This window comes from Coptis chinensis, chromosome 3 (assembly GCF_015680905.1).
Source record: "Coptis chinensis isolate HL-2020 chromosome 3, ASM1568090v1, whole genome shotgun sequence".
NCBI lineage: Eukaryota > Viridiplantae > Streptophyta > Magnoliopsida > Ranunculales > Ranunculaceae > Coptis > Coptis chinensis.
Window position 1 is genome coordinate 117,358,699 of NC_141458.1, and position 22,962 is coordinate 117,381,660.

General features: G+C 38.0%; 1 protein-coding gene across 1 annotated transcript; it reads left to right on the top strand.

Annotated features, from left to right (window-relative positions):
* The first annotated feature begins 8,918 nt into the window (after window positions 1-8,918).
* Window positions 8,919-12,977, top strand: LOC147513489 (uncharacterized). The gene is made up of 3 exons (XM_086596554.1): window positions 8,919-9,227; window positions 11,641-11,996; window positions 12,118-12,977. Exons 2-3 carry the CDS (start codon window positions 11,643-11,645, stop codon window positions 12,730-12,732), a joined length of 969 nt encoding a protein of 322 aa, XP_086452680.1. The 5' UTR covers window positions 8,919-9,227; window positions 11,641-11,642; the 3' UTR covers window positions 12,733-12,977.
* The last annotated feature ends 9,985 nt before the right edge of the window (window positions 12,978-22,962 follow it).

Here is a 22,962-nt window from a genome sequence, read left to right on the forward strand (position 1 = left end):
GTGTAGAATTGAAGAATTTTAGAAAAATCTGGTGTGTCTGAACGAATGAGATAATCTTAACGAGCAAATTCCAATTCTAAATACTTCTCCAGAAAAAGTCACGAGCGTGGAAAAGATTCTCGCAAACACTTCCCATCCCAAGGAATTTGTCTACTGCAAAGTTAAAAGCACCCATAATCAACCAAAGACAACCTTTAGAAAGAAGTAAACAAAAGAAAAGACCTAAAACCATGAGTACTATATATAAACAAGTTGAGGAGCACAACGAGAATCTTTTGAAAACCAAATGATATACAAAAAACGTCTTGTTTTATTTTTAAACTCTGCAAAAAGAGCTGCATTAGTATTTACCAAAAAAAGATGAGTATATAGTAACTAGACGACAGCATTTCAAAATAATGCAGTTAATCATTGTTTCAAAGTCAGGTAAATACTTTTGGCTAAAACAAAACCATTTTCAAAATCATTGTTTCCACCTATTTGTTTAGGGTGTGTATTTAGCATTTATATAGAGTAATTCTAGCATCAAAGAAAACAGTAGTTGATGCGTCAAATCAACCATAGAATGGACTACAATTTAGCAAAGAAGAAAAAATTATACATACCAAATTTAAGGCAGCCATTACCCCACAATCAAATTTAGACAATATAAGCATAGATGAAGGTTGGGGTGTTTGAGGGCGGGATAGGTAGCCCCTACAGGTGATCTGTGTGACAAAGGGCGGGATATGCCAGCATATTGGGCTTGGGATGATTTGTTAAGTATCAAATAACCAACGAGTCTACGACATATAGCTCATCAAGGACAAAGATTTCACAGTTGATTTACCAACTCAGATAAGAAATTTTAAGTTAAGTTACCTAGAAGAGAGATTCATACCATTGAGTGTCTTATTGGAGCCACTATTATACTCAGACATCACATACTGGCCACACAGACAACCAAGCTGCCACATTTACAGCATGTGGATATTGGGCAGGAATCACACAACCCCATGTAGCTTCCCACCTCCTACTTGGTCTGCTATATCCCTTGTCATAATCACTGTTGAAATTTTTTCTAAGATTCGTGCGAAAACTTTCTGAAACTTAATGCAGAAAGATCATTGACGTTAAAAGATAATAATAATAACAATAATAATAATCTAGGAAGAGCGATGTACTGAATCACTTAAAAGCATTGGAAAAACAAAATAACGTGTATTTAACAATTTCAAATATGTACATATATAGGAGAGAGGGGAGCATATTCTGTCAAAAATATCTATGAGAGCATTCCCAATGCAGGAGATTATGAGGGGTTTGTGAAAAAAGTCACCAGTTTTTGGAGAAAATGGGTGTGCAATGCTGAGGTGAAAAACTGGTGATTTTTTTCCCCAGTTGATTTTGATTTTAAGGTGAAACATTTCACCGAGATAGTAGCTGACTTGTTAACTTCGGACCGAATTGGATTCCGTCTCGTGTGTTTAAAAAAAACAAAATCGGTTTCGAACGGAATGTTTTATCACCGTCTCGATCAAAAAGTCTCCTGATGGAATCCAACATCCCGTCCGAGATTTTTTTTTCACCTTTGCATTGCACAGCTTCACCTGACTACGTGGCGGTGATAAGGGGGGGATTATTTTCACTTACATTGGGAATACTCGAAGGCCAATATCAAGGTTAGGTTTTATATTCCTCCTCAGCTCCTCGTCTACAGGATTCAGACCCAGATGAAGTTCTGACCGTAGTAGCTTGCAGAAATTTTTGAAATGGAATAAGAAAGTTGAGAACAAGAACATGTGTGTGCTCGAGTTCGCGAGAGAACATAAATGCAACAGCAATTGCAGCTTTTCTGAGTTTAATGTCAGCTTTCGAATTTGGACTAGCCACAGAGCTTAAATATGGTTTCCCGTTCCGAGTGTCCCACATGCAGTGCCTGTTCATACGGTGGATATAAACCAGGGCAACTAATGTCGAGTTTAAAGGACATGACATTGTATAACGTGACACTGATGATTTTTCTGAAAAGGAAATACAAATTTCTATATCATGGAATGTGTTTCCTTTGCAAATAGGAAGAAATAGGTTTTTCAAGTCAATTTTTAATTACAAAAGAGAAACCATGAATTTCTGTTTGAAAAAAAAAAAAAAATCGGTTGAGGAAATTCTTTATTCAGCCTATTCTTTGTCAAATAAGTTTAGCAAATTTTGTCAAAAGATTTCAAACAAGAATCACAAAAGGAGTCAACAGAAAGTTTGGCGTTTACTACTGACCTGACTACCTGAGAAAGTTTGGTGTAAACAGAAAGTAAACAAGAAGTAGAGTAGGAAGTCATTTGCAAAATAAAAATTTCTCCACGCCCCTCAAGCTATGAATTCTTCCACAGAAAGATTCACAAGCATGGAGAATAACTCTGCAAATGCAATGTTTCTAACTGCATGAAAATTTTCTACTAGCAAGTGAGATGTACCCGCGAATGTCCACTTATAGCCCAAAAACACCTTTAAGAGCATTCCCAATGGGCAGATGAATATCAAGGGGATTAGATGTGACAATATTCACCTCCAAATGGTCAAAAACATTTGGCCAATGCAAAAGTGAATATCAAGGTGACTATTTTCCTAAGTCAAAATGAGAGTGAAACCTTCAATCGAGATAGTAGCTAAGTTGGGAACTTCGGACGGGATGTTTTATTCCGTTTCATGTGTTTTTTCGATTTTTATATTCAGACGGAATCAAACATCTCTGAGAATAATAGTCACATTTTCATTGGGCAGCCTCACCCTGCTTTTCACCAAAACGATGGAAACGAGAGAAAATAAAACTGATGTGGAGGTGAATAAGAATGGCTTGCATTGGGAATGCTCTAAGAGTAGAGTAAACTAAATAGCATAACTTTTGAAATAACACAGAGACATTCATTTTTTTTTAAAAAAAGAGGTGTTTTTTTTAAAGAAATTGAAGAAGCAAAACATTTGTTGTGAACTTTGGGAAAAAGGAATTGTTAGAAAACATTTTTTTGAGTTTTTATGTAAACAGAAGTAAGCATTTTTTGAAAAACATAAGCACAAAACATTGAGTTTTTAGGTAAACTTTGAAGAAAGAAAAGCAATAGATTACTTGTTTCAAAAGTCGTGTCAAAAGAGAGGGAAAGAATCGAGACTTTGAGTGAGCGATTTTTAGACTTTGAGAGAGCGATTCTTTGAGAGGGTACATTAGACTTTTCCCCATCGTTTTTTTTCCTTTTCGGGTTCAAACCTCGACCTCTTGGAGGGAAGGTGAGAAACTTTGCCTCTTCTGGTATCTTTGACTAAGGAATCCGGTGGCCTACCACCGTTGACTGGAAGTGGATGGCATTACTATGGTAGTTGAGACCATGATTCCATCGTCGGATGAAAGCGTTACGCAACCTGCTCCGCACTGTAAGCTCTGTTGGGTCATCGCTTTCGTAAATCATGGAGTGAACTTTTTTAAGAGTAAAGATTCATCCTTTAGTCCTAATTTAGACCGTTACTTCCCCGAAGTTACTAATGGTGTTGCAGATGTGCCATCCGCAATCCTTGAAGAAGGAAATGATATATGGAATAACTATCTAGTTGGATACTTTATTGAACGTAGGCTTCCTATCCTATGGTTAAAAGTATCCTTGAGAAACAATGGAAAGTTAAGGGTAACTTTGAAATGTTAGGCGATAAAGACTTCTTTTACTTCAAGTTTGGATGTGATGAGGATCGAATGGATGGTCATTGAGAAAGGACCAATATTTGTTGCCGGGCGAGTATTTGTTATCGGACCTTGGTCGGAGGAGATCGAAACACGAAGGAAAGGAGCTAGAACAGTCCCTATATGGGTGAAAATGGACTTGCCAAAACAGATGTGGACTAAATCGGTATGGGGTTTGCAGCCCGATATGATTGGTAACCCAATTTGTGTGGATGAAGCAACAAAAACAGAACAAGACTAAACTATGCAAGGATATGTATTGAGGTGGATATCGACCGCACTTTTCCTACCTCATTGGATTTCAAGCTAAAAATGGCATCATAGTTAATGTGGGAGTGGAATACCCATGGATACCATCCGTAATGCGGCAAGTGTAAGACTTTTGGACACTCGACACCAAGTGCAACAAGAACAAGCAACAAGTGTGGAGGCAGAGAGCCCGGATGGTGAACTTCGATTCAAAGCGACAAACGTTAATGCTCCAAACTTTCAAACAGACAAACAAGCACCCTTAGAAATGAGATTGGTGTGGAGGCTACAACATCATCTCCATGTTTGGAGATTGAACTGCTTAAAGAAGCACCTACCAATGGCGTTGGATCTATCCGGGAGAATACTATAGTGATTAAAGACTCAACAACCTAACAAGAACACCCGGTAGTAATAACCAACAAGGGCCTATGGTGGTGTATCAAGCACGATCCGGCACTATTATCGACGAGGTTTCAAATTCCTATACTGATTGAGTCGGGTTGTTGAGGATCTTCGTGGTAGGAAGTACACTCAAGACAAGGACAACCATAGCCTCATTGATGAGGACTTTGATACCGCAGATGAATTAGGTGTCAGAAGTGAAACCGATCACTTCTCGATGATCAAGGTGTTGAAGAGGGCTTGATAGTTGGTACAGAAGTTACTCCACCAAGGGGTATATTGAAGATCAAGACCAGGTCATATCAAGAGATACTAGACCAAGATTCTGGTTGGATTGAGACCACCAAGAAGCGTAGGGGAGACCTAAGGGGTCTAAATCCAAACATTAGATGGATCCAAAGTGTGTATGGAATGTGCGGGTATTAATGACCTCCACAAGGCTGCGGAAGTGAACAAAGTTAGAGTTAGTAAGCATTTGGGTATTTTTGCATTGCTAGAAACTAAAGTTAAGAAGGAGAATTTTGACAAGATAAGGAATATTTGTTGTCCGGGGTGGAACTTTTTGGAAAATTATAACAAGTGTACTAGTGGAAGAATCTGGATCTGCTGGGAACCATCTCTGTTTGCTATTCAGAAACTAAAAGAAAGTGATCAATTTATCCACTGTAAGGTAACTTACCTGCCTACTTCGATGATTTATATGATGACAGTGGTGTATGCTAGTAATGCTAGTTTTGATAGACTTAATCTTTGGAATGATATAGTTAACTTCCCTAATATCAACAGTAATGCCTGGTTGGTTATTGGGGATTTCAACAATGTGCTTCACTCTAATGAGAGGATTGGATGTGATATAGTACATCCAAGGGAGATAGTAGACTTTGCAAATTGTCTACAATGTGCAGGATTGTCCGATTTGAAAGCCTCGGGTTTCTTTTACACATGGTCTAATAATTCCGATGGTAACAAGAGAATCATGTCGAAGATTGATAGATGTCTAACAAATAGTGTATGGATGTCATCTTTTTCTGCAACCGAGGCAGAATTCCTACCTCATGGAATCTCTGATCACTGCCCTATTCTGGTGTCATGGAGGGACTACTCAAAGAAAGCAGGACCTTTTAGATTCTTTAATTCATGGGTACACCATCCTGAATTCAATGATCTACTTATTGAAGTGTGGAATCAGAGAGTTTATTCAAATCCTATGTATGTGCTTATGGAAAAACTCAAGATACTTAAGGCGAAGCTCAAGGGATGGTCGAAGAAGTACTATATGAATATTTCTGCAAGGGTGGATAAAGCTAGAGTGGAACTGTTTACACTACAACAATTGATTCAAGCAAATCCTCTTGATTCTAATTTAGCGAGGCAGGAAAGGGAAGCCATGAAGATGTATGGTATACTAGCAAGAGCTGAAGAACAAGAACTGAAGCAAAAATCAAATTGTGACTGGTATACAATGGGAGACAGAGGTACGGCATATTTTCACAACTCCATCAAGGAAAGAAAGAGTAGAAATTCCATATGGTCCATTACAAATCAGAGAGGGGACAAGTTGAGTACTCATGCAGAAGTTGTTAATGAATTTCTGGGTTTTTTTAAAAGCATGATGGGCACTGAAGCTGAGTTACAAGTGGATGATAGTTTCTTTGAGGAACTACAAGTGAGAAATGTAATCACTTCTGACATAGCAGTGACTTTAGAGCAAGAAGTTACCGAAGCTGAGATTAAAATGGCTCTATTCAGTATGGGAGATAACAAGTCACCTGGACCCGATGGTTTCACTGCCTTTTTCTTTAAGCATTGTTGGAGTGTGATAGGAGCAGATTTTACCAATGCCATTAGAAATTTTTTTGTGACGAACAAGTTACCAAGAGGGGTGAATGCTACTCTTTTGTGCCTTATTCCGAAAGTTCAGAATCCAAACAAGGTGGAGGAATATAGGCCTATTGCTTGCTGCAATATCATTTATAGGTGTATTACTAAGGTAATTACTAATAGATTAAAACCTTTTATTGAAGAGAGAATTGACCCTTGTCAAACAGCATTCATTCCAGGCAGGAGCATTCAGGACAATTTGTTGCTTTCTCATGAATTGTTGAGGAACTATAGTAGGCACAGGATTTCACCAAGATGCTCTATTAAAGTTGATCTTAAGAAGGCATATGACATGGTGAGTTGGAGGGCTATAGTGTGCATGCTGAAAAGATTTCAGTTCCCCTCAAAACTGATTCAGTGGATAGAGGTATGTATATCATCACCAAATTATTCAGTTTTGATAAATGGCACAATTGAAGGATTCTTTTTAGGAAGGAGGGGACTCAGGCAAGGTGATCCCCTCTCACCCTATATGTTTGTTTTGATCATGGAAGTGTTGGGCTGTTTATTGAAAGAGGGTATTGAGTCTAAGAAGATCATAATGCATCCCAAATGCAAGAAAGTGCAAATCTCACATTTGTGCTTTGCAGACGATATTCTAGTATTTGCAAGGGCACAAACTGATTCGGTCCTTGCTATCATGGAAGTTCTAAAACATTTCTCTGAAGCAACAGGCCTTGCAATGAATAAATCCAAGACCACTATTCTGGTGGGTGGCCTATCAGAAGATGGTGCAGAAGCTTTGGCAGAATTGATTGGTATTGAACTAGTATATCCCCCTATTACTTATCTTGGTGTCCCTCTAATTGCATCGAGATTAGGTATTCATGAATGTCAGCCTTTAGTAGAAAGGGTGTCTAACAAGATAACTAGTTGGAAGGCAAGGTCTTTGTCTCATGCTGGGAGACTTCAACTCATACACTCTGTATTGAGTTCTTTTCATGTTTACTGGTCTCGGACTTTTATTATTCCCAAGACTGTTCTTGATCAAGTGTCAAAAATGTGTGCTAGATTTCTATGGAGTGATCCTTCTATGGAGAATAAAATGCATCAAGCTAGTTTGAGTACTATTTGCCTATCAAAGGATGAGGGAGGACTAGGTATTACTGATTTATACAGGTGGAATAAGGCCTCTTATTGTGGTATTGTGTTCAAGGTGGCTTCTAAGGAGGATAGTATGTGGGTGAACTGGATTTGGCAACAGCAGATCAAGAATAACTATTTTTGGACTATGCAAATCCCAACAGATTGTTCATGGGTTTGGAGACATGTTTTGAAGACAAGGAAGCTTGCAGCAAAATATACAAGGGTGAGAATTGCTACGGGAAAAGATACATTCTTATGGCATGACCCGTGGTGTATAGATGGTGCTTTGTTGCAGAATCAGGCAGCTACTATGGCATGGCAATTTCCTATCGATTCTAAAGTGGATGTTCTTATCACAAATGGGAAGTGGAACCATTTAGTTGAACTACTTTCAGATGCAGAGATAAAGAAGACTATAATGGATACACCCATTAATAGTCACATTGATAAGGATACAATCGTGTGGACACCAAATCCGACAGGGAAGTTTACTTCAAGTTCAGCTTATAAGGCATTAAAGAAAACAGCTGCAAAGGTATCTTGGGGCAGATTGGCATGGGGTAAATGGGTAATCCCTAGACATTCATTCTCATGCTGGCAAATTTTCTCTGGGAGCTTGCCAACACAGGATCGCTTGATAAAGAAGAAGGTCTTGAGTCATTCCTTATCTTTGCCTTTGTAACCGTGAAAGGGAGAATACTAAACACTTATTTTTCCAGTGTGTATACTCCAAAGAAGTTTGGAAGGGTATCAAGGATACCATTGGTATAGTGTCCGATGAAACAAACTCTAACAATGAGAGTGGTCTAGTATAATCTTGAAATTATGCCGAAAAAGAAGAATGAGGTAGCTGAAGTCTACAAAGTGTATGTATGCTTGTGCTTAACTATATATGGAATGAAAGAAACAAAGCAGGAGATTTAGTAATACTAGATGTCCACCTAATGTGTTGAGGAGCGATTACTCGAGAGATCTCAAATTCTATTTACAAGCCACATAATCAATACAATCACCGATTAAAATTCTAACCGAGCTCTTATTCAAAGATTGGGGCTGCAAGTTGAGATGAGACCTGAAGGAAAATATTGAATGTATGTGGGTAAAGCCCTGCTCAGGATATTGTAAAGCTTAATACGATGGATCTATAACAGAGGACTCAGCCGGTATAGGTGGTGCAATCGAGACCATGCAGGGAAGTGTTGCTTGCATTCAATGGAAGCAACTCGGGTAAATGCATACTCACTCGGAGCTATTGGCTATCGAATTGGAAAAGGATGCATTATGAAAAGATTCAAGAAAGTGGTGGTGGCCTCGGACTCCTTACATGCAACAAGTGCATTAACAAGATTGAAGCCCCCTTGGTAATCGCCTCAATCTTGTTTTGAGCATTCAATGCTTGTGTCCTCTTTTTGAGATTATCTCTTTTATACATGTTTATAGGGAGACAAATAGGCTTGCAGATCATCTAGCTACTTTAGGTAAGTGTTTAGAAGAGAATGTAGTGTATTTTGTACCTCCTCTTGATCTTCAAAGTGATATTATTGTAAAAGAGGAGGTAGCCAATAGGCTGTACACTAGGTTGGTTTCTTAGGGCCTGTTTGTTCTGAAGGAAAGACCACGGAAAGGAAAGGAAAAGAGGTGTGGTCCACCTTTTCCGTAGTTTTGTAGCTGTTTGTTTGCCCATGGAAAGGAAAACTTGTTGTCCGTACAGAAACAAAACTGGGGAAACGGAAATGGTTTTGTGTCCGCGCTATAGACCTAAAAATTTTACGGAAAGGAAACAAAAAAAAAAACCCCAAAAAAGAACCCAAAGAGAACCAGAGAAAAAGGAGCCGCCCCCTTCTTCATCTTCTTCATTTGTCTTCATCACTTTATCACTTCTTCTCATCTCCAATTTCAGGTAACTACCTCTATTTTCCGTTTTTTTTTTTTTTTTTTGATAGCGAAAAACTTAATCGTGTTGAATACGAAATATATCGAGTTTAGTACTTAATACAAACTGCTCGCTTTCACTCTCACTATTAAGTTTTTCCGTTTTTTTTTTTTTTTTTTGATAGCGAAAAACTTAATCGTGTTGAATACGAAATATATCGAGTTTAGTACTTAAGTTTTACTGTGGTGGTCAAGCCGATCGAAAATATCGTGCTTCACAATAAACTAAACAATGAAAACCAAACTATACGGTGAATCCCATGTGCTGCTGCTACATTATAAACATTATAAACCAAACAAAAAAATATTATAAACATTCAAAATTGCATACTTTAGTATATCAAAACCATGTGCTGCTGCTACATTTAGACCAACGCTTAACTTGATCAAAGTTTTCCAACCCAAACATACCAAATATGCTGAACAAAAAATATTAGTAGTTTAAAATTTGGTCTGCTGAATTAAGCCCAGGAACTTCGATACAAAAAACAGTTAACTCACACAAAAAAAAAAAAACAGGAAACTACAATCACTTACCATGGTGCCCTTGCAAAGTAGCAATATGCAAAGCATCATACCCAGACTTACCCAAATCAGGTTGTTCATCATAAGATCGTACAAAGGACACATTGTGATTAAGTGGGACTTAATTGCACACCCTTATTTACGTATAGGGGTATGTATGATATTCCTCTTCTTCTTTCGCTAGAAGTGCTATAAAATGGAAAAAGTTCTTGGTGTTAAGCTTAGGGGGAAAATTTGTGGTAATTGATTTTGTGTTTGTAGGTAATAGTGGTTCTTGAATCTTGTTGATATTGCGTGGGTTGTTGTTCATAATATGGGTAGTGTGGAAGTCGTGTTTGTTGTTCTGTTTCTCGTCTAGAGTTTCTGATATTGTATGAAATTGTATGTTTTGATTATGTCGTAGGAACATGGATGATTGCGAAATAGCTGCATACTTGTGTGTAATTGCTGCATATTTTGTAGTGTTACACATTCTTGAGAATAGGCCTATTGATAGGGAGCCACGTAGAAATCGGGACTACGAGAGACACCTAGCCCTTGAGAGGTCAGATTCGAGAATGATAATAATTGTCATAAAATGCTCCGATTGAATAGAGTGTGCTTTAATAATCTATGTGAACGACTTCAAGAAAGAGGTTTGACTGCTAGTAGGTGGGTTCCTGTGAAAGAACAAGTGGCAATGTTTCTTTATATTTTAGGCCACGATACACGTGTGGCGCCTGCTGCTTGGACTTTGATAAGGTCACAAGAAACAATCCACAGACATTTTCATAAAGTTTTGCGAGCCGTATTGAGGCTTGGGAGGGAATTCATAAGACAGGCAGGTCAAACAAACTCCCCAGCAACAGGAGGTGATCCGAAACCTTGGGCCATGAGATATTTTAAGGTACATCGAGTTGTTAATACTTGCCTTTAAACCCAGCTAGCATTTCTCTTAAAGTACAACGTTATTAGTTTTTAATTAGTTTTCCCTCCCTTGTTTTATGTAGGATTGCGTTGGTGCAATCGATGGTACTTTTATCCCGGCAATGGTACCTATAGAAGACCAACCACGCTATCGTAACCGGAAGGGAAATTTAGCGCATAACGTTCTAATGGCTTGTACATTTGATATGAAAATATCATATGTATTGGCCGGATGGGAGGGTACTGCCCATGATAGTCGGATATTGAGAGCTGCTCTAAACCATCCAAGGGAGAGGTTGTTTGTTCCACCTGGTAAATATTACTTAGGTGATGCAGGTTTCCCACTTGCCCCAGGTTTCTTAGTTCCGTACCGAGCAACAAGGTATCATTTATCTGAAATTGGAGAAATGGCGACACAGAACGAGAAAGAGTTATTTAACTTTAGACATTCTTCATTGCGTAATGTAGTAGAGCGCACTTTTGGACTTTTGAAGCAACGGTTTGCTTATTTGAGGATAACCCCTTTTTACAATGTGGATATACAAGTTGATTTGATCATAGCTTGTTGTATACTACATAATTTCATACGAGTGGCTGATCCTAGCGATCTTGGTGGATGGGATGAACCGAATAATGTGGATGAACCTAGAGATATGGACAACCAAGGTCATGATTATAGTGCACTAAGGCCAACTGATGAGTGGAAGTTGTTCAGGACCAACCTTACAGAGAGGATGTGGGCCGAGCGTCATATGTTTCGTAGGCAAAGAGAGTGATCGACATGCATTTGTCTATTATATTATTTTAGTTATTTATGTATTTGATATTTATGCAACAGTTAATTGCTATGGGTTGATTTATGAATCTTTTAAATTCAATTTCTATGTAGTATTTAGTTTTTTAATAACATGTATTGTAGAAATGAATGTGTTATGATCATATAATAATAGGGATGGCAACACAAGAAACACCTCAAACACCGGTACGCGATCAAAAAGGGAGATTAGTTTGGACTCAAGCTATGGATGATGTCATGTTAGATGTTTTCTTGGAACATCTTGCTAAAGGTTTAAGAGGAACTGGTGGTTGGAAGAAAGAAATCACATTCTTCGCTGTTACGAAGGCAATGAAAGATAAACTGGGTTTTGTTATCGATATTGATAACGTTGAAAACAGAATCAAGACAAAGAGGACTGCAGTTAAATCATTCAAAGATTTGCGATCATTCTCTGCTAGTGGTTTCGGTTGGAATCCGGATACAATGATGATAGAAAGTGATGCTTCAGTCTGGGCAGATGCAATCAAGGTAAGTATATTTATACGAACAAGTTTTGTTAGTTATTGTAGTTATCAAAATATGTTACAAAGTATCTTTTGCTTTTGTGAATATGATTAATATGCTATGTAAATATTTTTTATGTCGACAGGCAAACCCAAAAAGGAAGACCTATAAAGGTAAGCCAATATGTAGGTTGTTGGAGTGGGTCGAAGTGCTTGGAGACAATATTGCTTGTGGTAACGTACAAAAAACTGGTCTTACAGTGGATGAGGACGCTACAGCAACAAATGAGATGGATATGTCATCACAGTATTATACTGATACTTTGCTCAATGAAGGCATGCATATCGATGTGGATAGCTTTCCGACAACTAATGATAAGGGAGGAGGCTCTCACACTGCTACATCCCAAACATCAAATCAGCCTGCCCGTCCAACCAAATTACCTCAGAAGAAGAAGCGGAAGAGCACAGAAGGTGGGGAGGATGATGCTATTGAAGGCATGAAGCTTGTTATGCAGAATGTGGCAGATTCTTTGCGTGAGAGGACTGCAGTTGAGGCTAGCAAGAACAATGCTTTAGCCCTCATTTGGGACCAGATTTGTTCTGCCATTTATGAAATTGAAGGGTTGGATGTTCCCCAAAAGATTGCGGCTATGGAGTTGTTTTCAAAGGATGGTGCTGAAAACCTGAAGATGTTTTTTCTCAAGATGGATACCGACATGCGTGCTACTTGGTTATTGAAGAAGCTTGCTGAAAATTGACTTGATGGGTTCTTAAGTCTTCTCTTGGGGTTTTAGATGCACTTTTTGATGTTTATTTTAAGTGTTGTGGATGTTTTGAGGATTTTAACCTAGTTCTTTGTTGTTATTTTCTAAATGCACTATGAGGTACATGGTTGTGGTAGTTTTATGGATAATATTATGCACGTGTGTTGTTTGCAGGTGTAGGAAAACTTGTTTATACTCTACGAGTGTTGATAAAACAGGGTAGTTTATGTATTTTTTTTTATTCTATATGCTGAATTTCTTTTTACAGGTGTCATGTATGATATATGTGCCCAAAATAGGATAGGTCATGCCAAAAAAAAATTCGCATGAACTATGAGCTTAAAGAAAATTGTTAGGTAATATGATGTCTATTTCCAACTTTCTTTTCCTTTCCACAGTTTTTTGATAACAAACAGGATTATTCATTTCCCCAGTTTTACTTTCCTTTCCACAGTTTACCAAACAGCATTAATTTTAAAACTGTTTCCATTCCATTCCATTCCTTTCCTTTCCATAGTGGACCACTCTCATTATTTCCTTTCCTTTCCATTAGTTAAAATTTAACAAACAGGCCCTTAATACAGGTGAGGGTCTGCCTAACCCTAGCTTAACCTTCAAAAAAAAAAAAAAGTCGTGTCAAAAACCATTCAAGTACATTTCAGTTAAGGGAAACCATTGGTCAGGCATCTTTTCTCACAAAACTATTTCAAGGTACATGTAAAGTTTTTCAAAGAAGAAGCACAACAACAGTGAAAAAAAGCAGAGAGAATGTAAAGCTTTGATACAAAAGAGACGCAATTTCTTTTTTGAGGAAAAAAAAACATATTTTATTACAGATTGCCGAAATAAAAAACAGTGACCCTTGTCTCCAAATCAGAGTCAACTGCTATAGGCAAAACAAAACAAATTGCGGGATAAAAAGTAAACTGAAGAAACTTAACTGCGAGCATGTATATATACTATTCCAATCTAGAGGCCTTTTTGGAGTCCAAACCTTCTTTTCACTACACCCTTCTCCATTTTGCCTTTCTTCCAGAGTCTCCCCTTTTTGACAATTTTGCTTCATCTAGCAGTTCTTTTATAAGAACTAAAGTGTTACTCGAACCCATCATTGTTATATCACTAGTGTAGTTGAATGTAGCTTGGATAATCATAAAGACAATATTAATGTGCTAAGGAAACACATATATAATCCTACAAACTATGAAATCAAAAGAGAAAATAGCATGTGGGTGTGTATCTAGAAACCAACTTTGAATCAAAAGGTTATTTTAATTCATATATCAGCATATATTACTTATGGTGCTCATAACAACGTAAAGTGTTTTATGATAACCTATATACCGTCTTTTGTTTATTATCTACTTGTTTTCTAAATGGTCACTAGATTGATAACTTTAAATATTGGCCACCGTACCCTTTGTATCATGAGAAATATCCTCAAAAGATATTGGCTCTGTTTTGAAAAATTGACAAAGACCTTGTACGTTAAATAAATTTAGATAGAAGAAGAAAACACCATTTCAGTTTTTTTTTTTATCTATTTTGTTCTTATTTTTATTTTTTTAAAAAAATAAAGAAAAAAGAGAAGTTATAAACGGAATGTTGTAATCTAGCGTTCCCATAAAGACATTCATCATATAATTAAAAAAACATTTTGTAATTGTAGAAAGATACAGTCAAAAAATATTACCACTGCAATAAAATCACGAAAAAAAACTACAAACCAAATGTCATAATCCAGAGTTCCCAAAGACATTGGTGAATATACACGAGAAAGGTTTTTCTAAAACAGATTTTGTTGTAAAACAAGTTAGGGAAAGATGTATTGTCAAGTTTTTGTCAGCAAAAGAACCTAAGAAAAAGAGAACATCATTAAAGATGGATCTTGTTATTGACTGACCCCATTTTGTGTTGGGCAGACTCCGACCCCAATTTGGGGTCTGTATTTATGTTGGGCGTAATAGAGAGTTTTGGGCAGACCCCGTGACCAAACCCAAACAAAGAGAAACTCGAGATAACCAGTTACCCTTCGTCTCTGCGAATTCATGTCAATCGCTTTTATGTCAATATTGTAAAAGTTTGCTTGGTTCTCCAGCTTCCATTAATTGTTTCATGCTTTAATTGCTTTCAAAACTTGATGATCTAATATTTGAACTCCAGAAAGAGATAAGGCTGAAGGAGCTGTTGAAAAAAAAAAGAGTGGAAGAAGAAATCTTGGCCTGTGACCATGGAGGAAGTGGAACTACTGTTTGGACTCATAGACATTAAAGTCATATCAAGAACTCTAAGGATGGCAAGGATCAGTTACTTTGGTGTGAAGAGAAGCTAAGCAAACTAAAATTATCAGAAAACAAGTTTAAGAGAGACGAAACCCCAATTATGTTCCCTTCTCAATCATTAGAATCGTTTCCTTCTGGGGTGTAGAAAATTTGCAACAGAAGATAGACATACCAGTGTCTGTAGAGAAAAATAACACAAGCACGGGAGAGATATCTTATTCATGGTCGCTCATCTCTAGAGCTCCTCAATAAATAGGAATACAATTCTTGTTTATCAAGAAACTACTAAAAATACAACCCCATAATATAGAAAGAATCTTCTACATAAATCCTCCTCCTCACAATAGCGGTCATTACTCCCCCTCAAGTTGGGGAGAAGATATTGATCGAACCCAACTTGGACAGAATCTCGTAGAACTTCTCCGAAGGCAACCCTTTGGTAAATATATCAGCCAATTGATCACTGCTCCGACAATACGGTGTACAAATAATCTTGGCTTGAACTTTCTCCCTAATAAAATGGCAGTCAACTTCTATGTGCTTGGTTCGCTCATGGAATACAGGATTGGAAGCAATATGGATTGCAGACTGATTGTCGCAGTACATGTCCATTGGAAGTTGTGGTCTTGAACCAAGATCACACAGTAAAGCGTTGAGCCAAATCAATTCACTTGTGGTAGACGCCATTGCACGATATTCTGCTTCGGCACTAGATCGAGCTACAACAGCTTGCTTCTTGCTCTTCCAGGTGACTAGATTGCCTCCCACAAATGTGCAATATCCAGTGGTGGAACGCCTATCAAACCCGGGCATCCAGCCCGATCGCATCGATGTACCCTTGTACCTTAGTATGTCCATTGTTCTGCATCCATATACCACGACCAGGTGAACTTTTCAAGTACTGAAGAATTCGATGAACAAAGATCCATGTGAGAATCTTTAGGGTCGTGCATAAATTGACTAACCAAGCTGACCGCATAAGTAATATCTGGCCGAGTTATAGTCAAGTAGATCAGTTTGCCAACAAGTCGTTGAAACTGTCCCACATTCTCAAGAGGTGCTCCCTTTGAAGTGAGTTTAATAGAGTTGTCTACTGGTGTGCTAGAAGGTTTCACACCAAGCTTACCCGTTTCCTTCAGTAGATCAAGGACATATTTTCTTTGATTAATAAACAAACCCCTTTTTGAATGTGCAATTTCCATGCCCAGAAAATATTTCAAGATGCCAAGATCTTTGATAGCAAACTTCTTATGAAGAAAAGATTTTAACTCTGTGATTTCTAACATATCATCTCCTGTAATGACAATGTCGTCGACGTATACAAGCACAACAGTGGTACCCGTCAAACTTTTCTTGATAAAAAGAGAAGAATCAGCAGAAATTCTTCTAAAATTACTTCCCATGAGAGTTGAGCTAAGTTTTTCATACCAAGCTCGAGGGGATTGTTTAAGACCATATGTGGCTTTCCGAAGTTTGCATACCAAATTTTTCTGAAATTCTTGAGGATGTCCACGTGGAAGACTCATATATACCTCTTCATTTAAATCACCATGCAGAAAGGCGTTCTTCACATCCATCTGAAACAATTTCCAACCACAATTAACCGCAACAGATAATAGAACTCTAATTGTGTTCATTTTTGCCACGGGTGCAAAGGTTTCTTTGTAGTCAACTCCATAAGTCTGTGTAAATCCTCTGGCAACTAGGCGAGCCTTGTCCCTTTCAACTGATCCATCACTATTGTACTTAATTTTGTACACCCAGCGACACCCTACAACTTTCTTACTTTCAGGCAGTCTCACAATCTCCCATGTATGATTCTTATCGAGGGCCTGAAGTTCTTCTTTCATAGCCTTACGCCAAACAGATTGGCTACAGGCTTCTTGAAAATTATTAGGCTCAGTGGAAAGGGAGCTCAAAAAAGCCAAGTGTGATGGAGAGATACTAGCATAAGACAAATGTTCCTGAATGGGAAATGCGGAAGCATGGTATGTATAGAAATCTTTCAATATAACTGGGGGCTGACGTTCTCTGGTGGATGTTCTTATGAGTTGAGGTTGAACAGGAACATTATTAGCTGGAACCTCGGTAGGATTTTCAGGTGAAACTTCTGTATGATTTTCAGGCGGAGTCACGGTAGAGATTCTTGGTGAGGCATCTGCTGGAGAAGGTTGTGAATGAGCTAACATTTCTGAATCCATGCTGGTTGTAGGAAGTGGCACCATATCATCAAAGCACTCCCCCTGGGGCCGAGTACCCTCATGAAAGAAAGGGGTGTCTTCTACAAAATGGACGTCACGTGAGACAAAAAATCTATGGTTTTTTGGATCAAAGCATTTGTATCCCTTTTGAGTTGAAGAGTAGCCAAGAAAGACACATTTCATGGCACGTGCATCTAATTTGTCTCTATGACGAGCGGATATATGAGCATAACATAGACAACCAAAAACTCGAAGATGCGATAAACTAACATCCTTATTTTTTAAAATTTCAAGAGGAGACTTATACTGAAGAACACGACTTGGAAGTCGGTTGATTAAATATGCAGCAGTAAGAACACCATGAGACCAATACTTTTTCGGTACATGCATTTGGATCATGAGAGACCTTGTGGTTTCTAAGAGGTGTCGATTTTTCCTCTCGGCAACACCATTTTGTTGTGGAGTATCGACACAACTAGTTTGGTGTATGATACCGTGGCTGCTCAAAAATTCAGCACGAATATTTTTTGTGTACTCTGTTCCATTGTCGGAACGAAGAATCTTTACATGTGCAGAAAATTGAGCGACAATCATGGAATGAAATATTTGAAAAACATATGCGAGTTCACTTTTACGTTTTAGCAAATAGACCCAAGTAGCCCGTGAAAAATCATCAATGAATGTAACAAAGTAACGATATCCATCATAAGATTCAATTGGAGCTGGACCCCAAACATCAGAATGGATTAATTCAAAAGGTGTACGTGAGACAGATAAAGAAGTACCAAATGGTAAACGAGTTTGTTTGCTAAATTGACACACCTCACAGGTACTAGAATGAGAAGAAACACCGGGAAAATAAAAGATTTAACTTCGATCGATGGATGTCCCATACGCTTGTGCCAAATATTTGGCCCTTGAGCAGTCATTGCTTGAGATTTCTGCTCCAACATGTACAACCCATGTGAATAAATACCCTCACCAATCATCTTCCCCGTGACCCGATCCTGAAAAATCACAGAAGTGGGAGAGAAAATAACATCACAGTTTAGAGTATTAGTGAGTTTCCCAACAGAGAGTAAATTGGAAGGAAATGAGGGAATATATAGGGCCTCAGAACTTGGATAATCTGAAAATAATTTAACATGGCCACAACCATGGATGGGAACAGAGGATCCATTGGCGATGGATACTGTTTTTCCTTTTTGACAAGTAAAATGAGATAAACAACCATGGTCGTTGGTCATATGATCCGTTGCTCCAGAATCTATTATCCAAGTACTTTTATTCACAGTAGAGGAAATGAGTGATTGATGATTACCTGATGCATGAGTCGAGGGTGAGGAGTCTGGAATGGACAAATTAGGCTTACCCAATTGCTGCCAAATTTTAGCCAACTGCCCAACTGAGAGCGACAAATCTGTAGTAACATTGTTGGCTGCCCTATCATACCTGTCAGTTTTCTCAAACTTTGGCTTTAATTCTGGATGAAGGATCCAACAACGATCCTTACTGTGTCCAATCTTGTTACAATGTTCGCATCGACGCCCTTTCCCTTGAAAGTAATGGATAAAGCTTTGCTCCTTCATCCCTTGCTTATTGTCCTCTCTCCTTTTATCTACAATTAGAGCACTAGCTTCTACATGCTCAATAACAGATTTAGGCTCTTTTCCTATAACCTTCTTCCTAGTTTCCTCTCTGTGAACAGTAGCACAAACATTTGCTAGGGAAGGAACATCTGACCCCATTAGAACTTGACTCCGTATATATTCATACTCGGGTTTTAGACTTGCCAATATTCGGAACACCTTATCTTGTTCAACTCTCTTTTGCAGCGCCTTTAGATCACCGTAGGTGGATTGGTATATATTCAGTTCATCCCACATAATCTTCTTAAATTTTACTTAAGTGTTCAAGAATGTTTCATTTCCTTGTTTGCAATCAATAATTTCTTGTCAGAACTCAAAAATCCTTGCAACATTGTTTTGATGACCATACAACTCTTGTACAGAGTCCCAAAGGTCCTTAGCAGTTTCAGAGAAAGTGAATATAGGAGCAATATTTGGCTCCATAGAGTTAAGAAGCCAAGACATGACCAGTTGGTCCTGAGATTGCCATTCTTCAAACTTGGAATCAGTAGTGGAAGGAGCACTTTTACTTCCATTTATGTGCCCCAACTTGGATTTTCCGCCGAGCGATAACGAGACGGCTCGGGACCAAGAGACATAATTAAATCCATTTAACAGGATTGATGTGAGCTTCATGCTCGTATTGGTATTAGATTCACCGGGTGAAGTCATGATAAAAAATAAAAGGAAAGACTGGAAAAAAATATAGCAGAGACAAGACTAATTGAAAAGAACCTTTTGCAATACTAGCTGCTACTATGAGATCACAATGGTCGACAATTCAGATCGAAAAATCATCTGCTCTGATACCATGTAGAGAAAAATAACACAAGCACGGGAGAGATATCTTATTCATGGTCGCTCATCTCTAGAGCTCCTCAATAAATAGGAATACAATTCTTGCTTATCAAGAAACTACTAAAAATACAACCCCATAATATAGAAAGAATCTTCTACATAAATCCTCCTCCTCACAATAGCGGTCATTATGTCTTTTACTCAAGTATTTGTTGATGGGTAAACCAAAGAACCAACATATATTGGTACTTTGGAAATTTTGTAAAAACTTGTGTTATTTGTCCTGAAGCAAGTTTTGTTGGGAATGTTACAAACGTTTAAGGATTTAGCATGTTTGCATATAAATTAGAAATACACTTGAATCTTTTTATGACATTCACATTTTTAAACGGTCCAAGAACTGCTGCATACAAGAATGGTCTGAGCCAATTGTAAGAGTTTCAAATGGTCTAGCCATGCCATGTATATTGGTCTCGAACGACACCACGAGGCCGTTCCAATGTACAAGGTTTCAAACGGTCTAGCCATGCCATGTATATTGGTCTCGAATGACACCAAGAGATTGTTTGAAGCATCCATATTTAAAACGATTGTTTTTCAAATACACGTACAAAATTTGATCAAAATTACATTAAATGAAAAATACAAGTAAAAAATTGATTTCATTACATGGGATAATTATTACATTGACCCTTAATTTCATTATTTCAGCCAATATTTTTAAAAATATATATATATGATGGAGTGGAAATTGCAACCCATGTTAGTTTTTTTTTTTTTTTTTTTGGAAAGGGAGGTCTTTTAGGGTAAGGGCAATAGGAGGTTGCAACAAGTTAGGTGGGGGTGCTCAACACAAATTACAATTTTTTTGTCAATGACAAATTTGTAAAATAATTTTTTTTTTTGGGTCCGCCAAACACAAAATGGGTTGTGCCCATGCCCCATAGCGAGTACCTTAAAGATAAATGTCATAATCCAGCGTTCCCAAAAAGACATTCATCACTTTAAAAAAACACAAGAAAAGGAAAATTGTTGAAAATGTTCTAATGATTTCATAAGAAAACAATGTGAGTCTGGAAATATTTTGAGACAGTTAGAAGACTTAAATATATTGTTATATATAGGTAGGGCTGTCAACGGGCCAGATCTGAATAGGACACACCTAGGTCCATTAAATTTGTAAGTGGTTACCACAATTTTTGTGTGGCAAATACAATACTAACCAATATGACTTCTAATTTTCTATGTCAACTTTCAGTAAATATAATAGATATATTAATAATATTAAATATAAAACACATAAACTATATAGATTTGGGCCGGGCCATTATCGGATCGGACATAGGTATGTCAAGACCTGACCCAATAATCTTATCGGGCTAAATTTAAAGTCTAAGTCTTTATCTTATCGGTTCGGATTCAATCAGGTTTCGAACTTGTCCGGCCCATTGACAGCCCTATATATATAGGAAAAGAAACTACTTGTTGTTATCCAAAAACAAAGCCAATATCTTCAGAATATATACACACTTGGTCGTTATTTCTCTCCTTGCTCAACTTTCTCCGCTCGAGCAATTTATTTGGGAGTCAATTTACTGTGGAGCCTTTTTATTTATAGGCACATAGAAGCGTGCGAAATAACTCAAATAAGCACTGCCAAACCGAGTTTACTGAAGAAATAAGTACCACGTGAAATATTTACTCGGTTACTTTTTGACCAAACCGCGTAAAACTTATTTACTAGCTTATGAAAAATGCAAAGCCCAAGCCCGGTGGTAAGGTCCAAAGGCCACACAGAAACCATCAAATTTGCCTTGGGCTCGGTTCGCAAAGTCAAGGACAACGTACTTAGGTTGGGCTTCTCCAACGATTCCCACACACACACACCGGCTCGAGCTCAATAAGCTTGCTTAACCAAACAAGTTCGAGCCGAGCTCAAACTCATTTGTTATACGAGCTTGTCAGGCTTGAAATCTGAATATACAATATAAAATTAAATAACCCACATTCATAAATTATAAGTGATTGTCTGAAGCTTGAAATCTGATTATGCAGTACAAAATAAAAAGACTCCCAACCAGACAATCACTTACTAACTTACATTCATAACTGAACTGACTGACATACAAAGAATTATTCTTTTCTTGCGGCGTAGATGAAACCCTAAAAATGAAAGATGGATTGCTAAACTATATAACTTGAGTCATGGGTATGGGTATTGGTTTAAACTTTAGTGGTTACTAATTGGACTTGGACTATAAGCTATTGGTTGATCCACTGATCCGTAATCTACTATTCTATTATAGTGTATTTAGACGAGCCGGCTCGCGAGCTACTCAGGCTTGGCTCGTTTATAGACAAGCCTTAATATGAGCTCGAGCTTGGTTCATATAACTAAACGAGCGAGCTCGAGCGAGCTATAAACGAGCCGAGCCCGAGCCGCTCGGCTCAAATTCCACCCTTAACAAAGACTGCGGTAATCTTAGCTGATGTTTGTACAGCTGTACAAGGTAGCGTTGTGTTTACGAGCTGAGAAAAAGTGAAAAACGCAATAAAACAATGAGGTTGTCTACCCGAAGATGTCCTTAGAGAGACGAGGTCCGCGACCGTTGGATGTGTGATCCAACGGTCTAGAAATACAAAATCCTCTCATTTTCTCTCTTATTTTTTTTGTTTTTGATTTTCAAACCGTTAGATCACACATCTAACGGTCCCCAGACCCTCATCCCTATGAGGATATCCTCGGAGTAGCTGGAGCTTACAATTGGGCCAATAAAACGATCAGATTCAATTCAAGTTTTGGCCCGATTGACAAGTGTCAACTTCAGAAGGTCTCCAACAAAACCACAATCCGAACATATACGATTCCCTCTTAAATGTGCTGCAAACGTGCAAGTGTGCAACCTTGCATAGACTTCCTCGTGAACTAATAAACAGGGCTCCACCTTGGATCAATAATGAAACAAGACATTGGTGGAGACTGATGACACTCAACATGAGACAAGGGCCTTCAAGCAACTATAAAACTGTTGGTGGAGATAGCTTTGGATTGTGGTGGGGGATTTGCTGTCAGCCTAAACGAAAACTAAAAAACCTGAACTTGGGCATACTACAACTTCGTGGTGGTATCATAATGTTTACACGTAGCCTATTTTTCCACTCTCTTTTTTTTCTAGCATCAAGACCTTTTTCCTTTCTTTTCTGGTTGGGTTGTCTGTCTCTTTTTGAGTGTCTAACACAGTAAATTTATGGAGATTGGGTCTTGACTCTTGATGACAAATCACTGGCCTTTTACTTTAATCAGGTTCAAATGGT

Bases quoted from the DNA above. Each gene is read 5' to 3' on its own strand.
- LOC147513489 (XM_086596554.1), top strand. From the start codon at position 11,643: ATGGCAACACAAGAAACACCTCAAACACCGGTACGCGATCAAAAAGGG. The intron at 11,997-12,117 runs GTAAGTATATTT...TTATGTCGACAG, and splicing joins TCTGGGCAGATGCAATCAAG to GCAAACCCAAAAAGGAAGAC.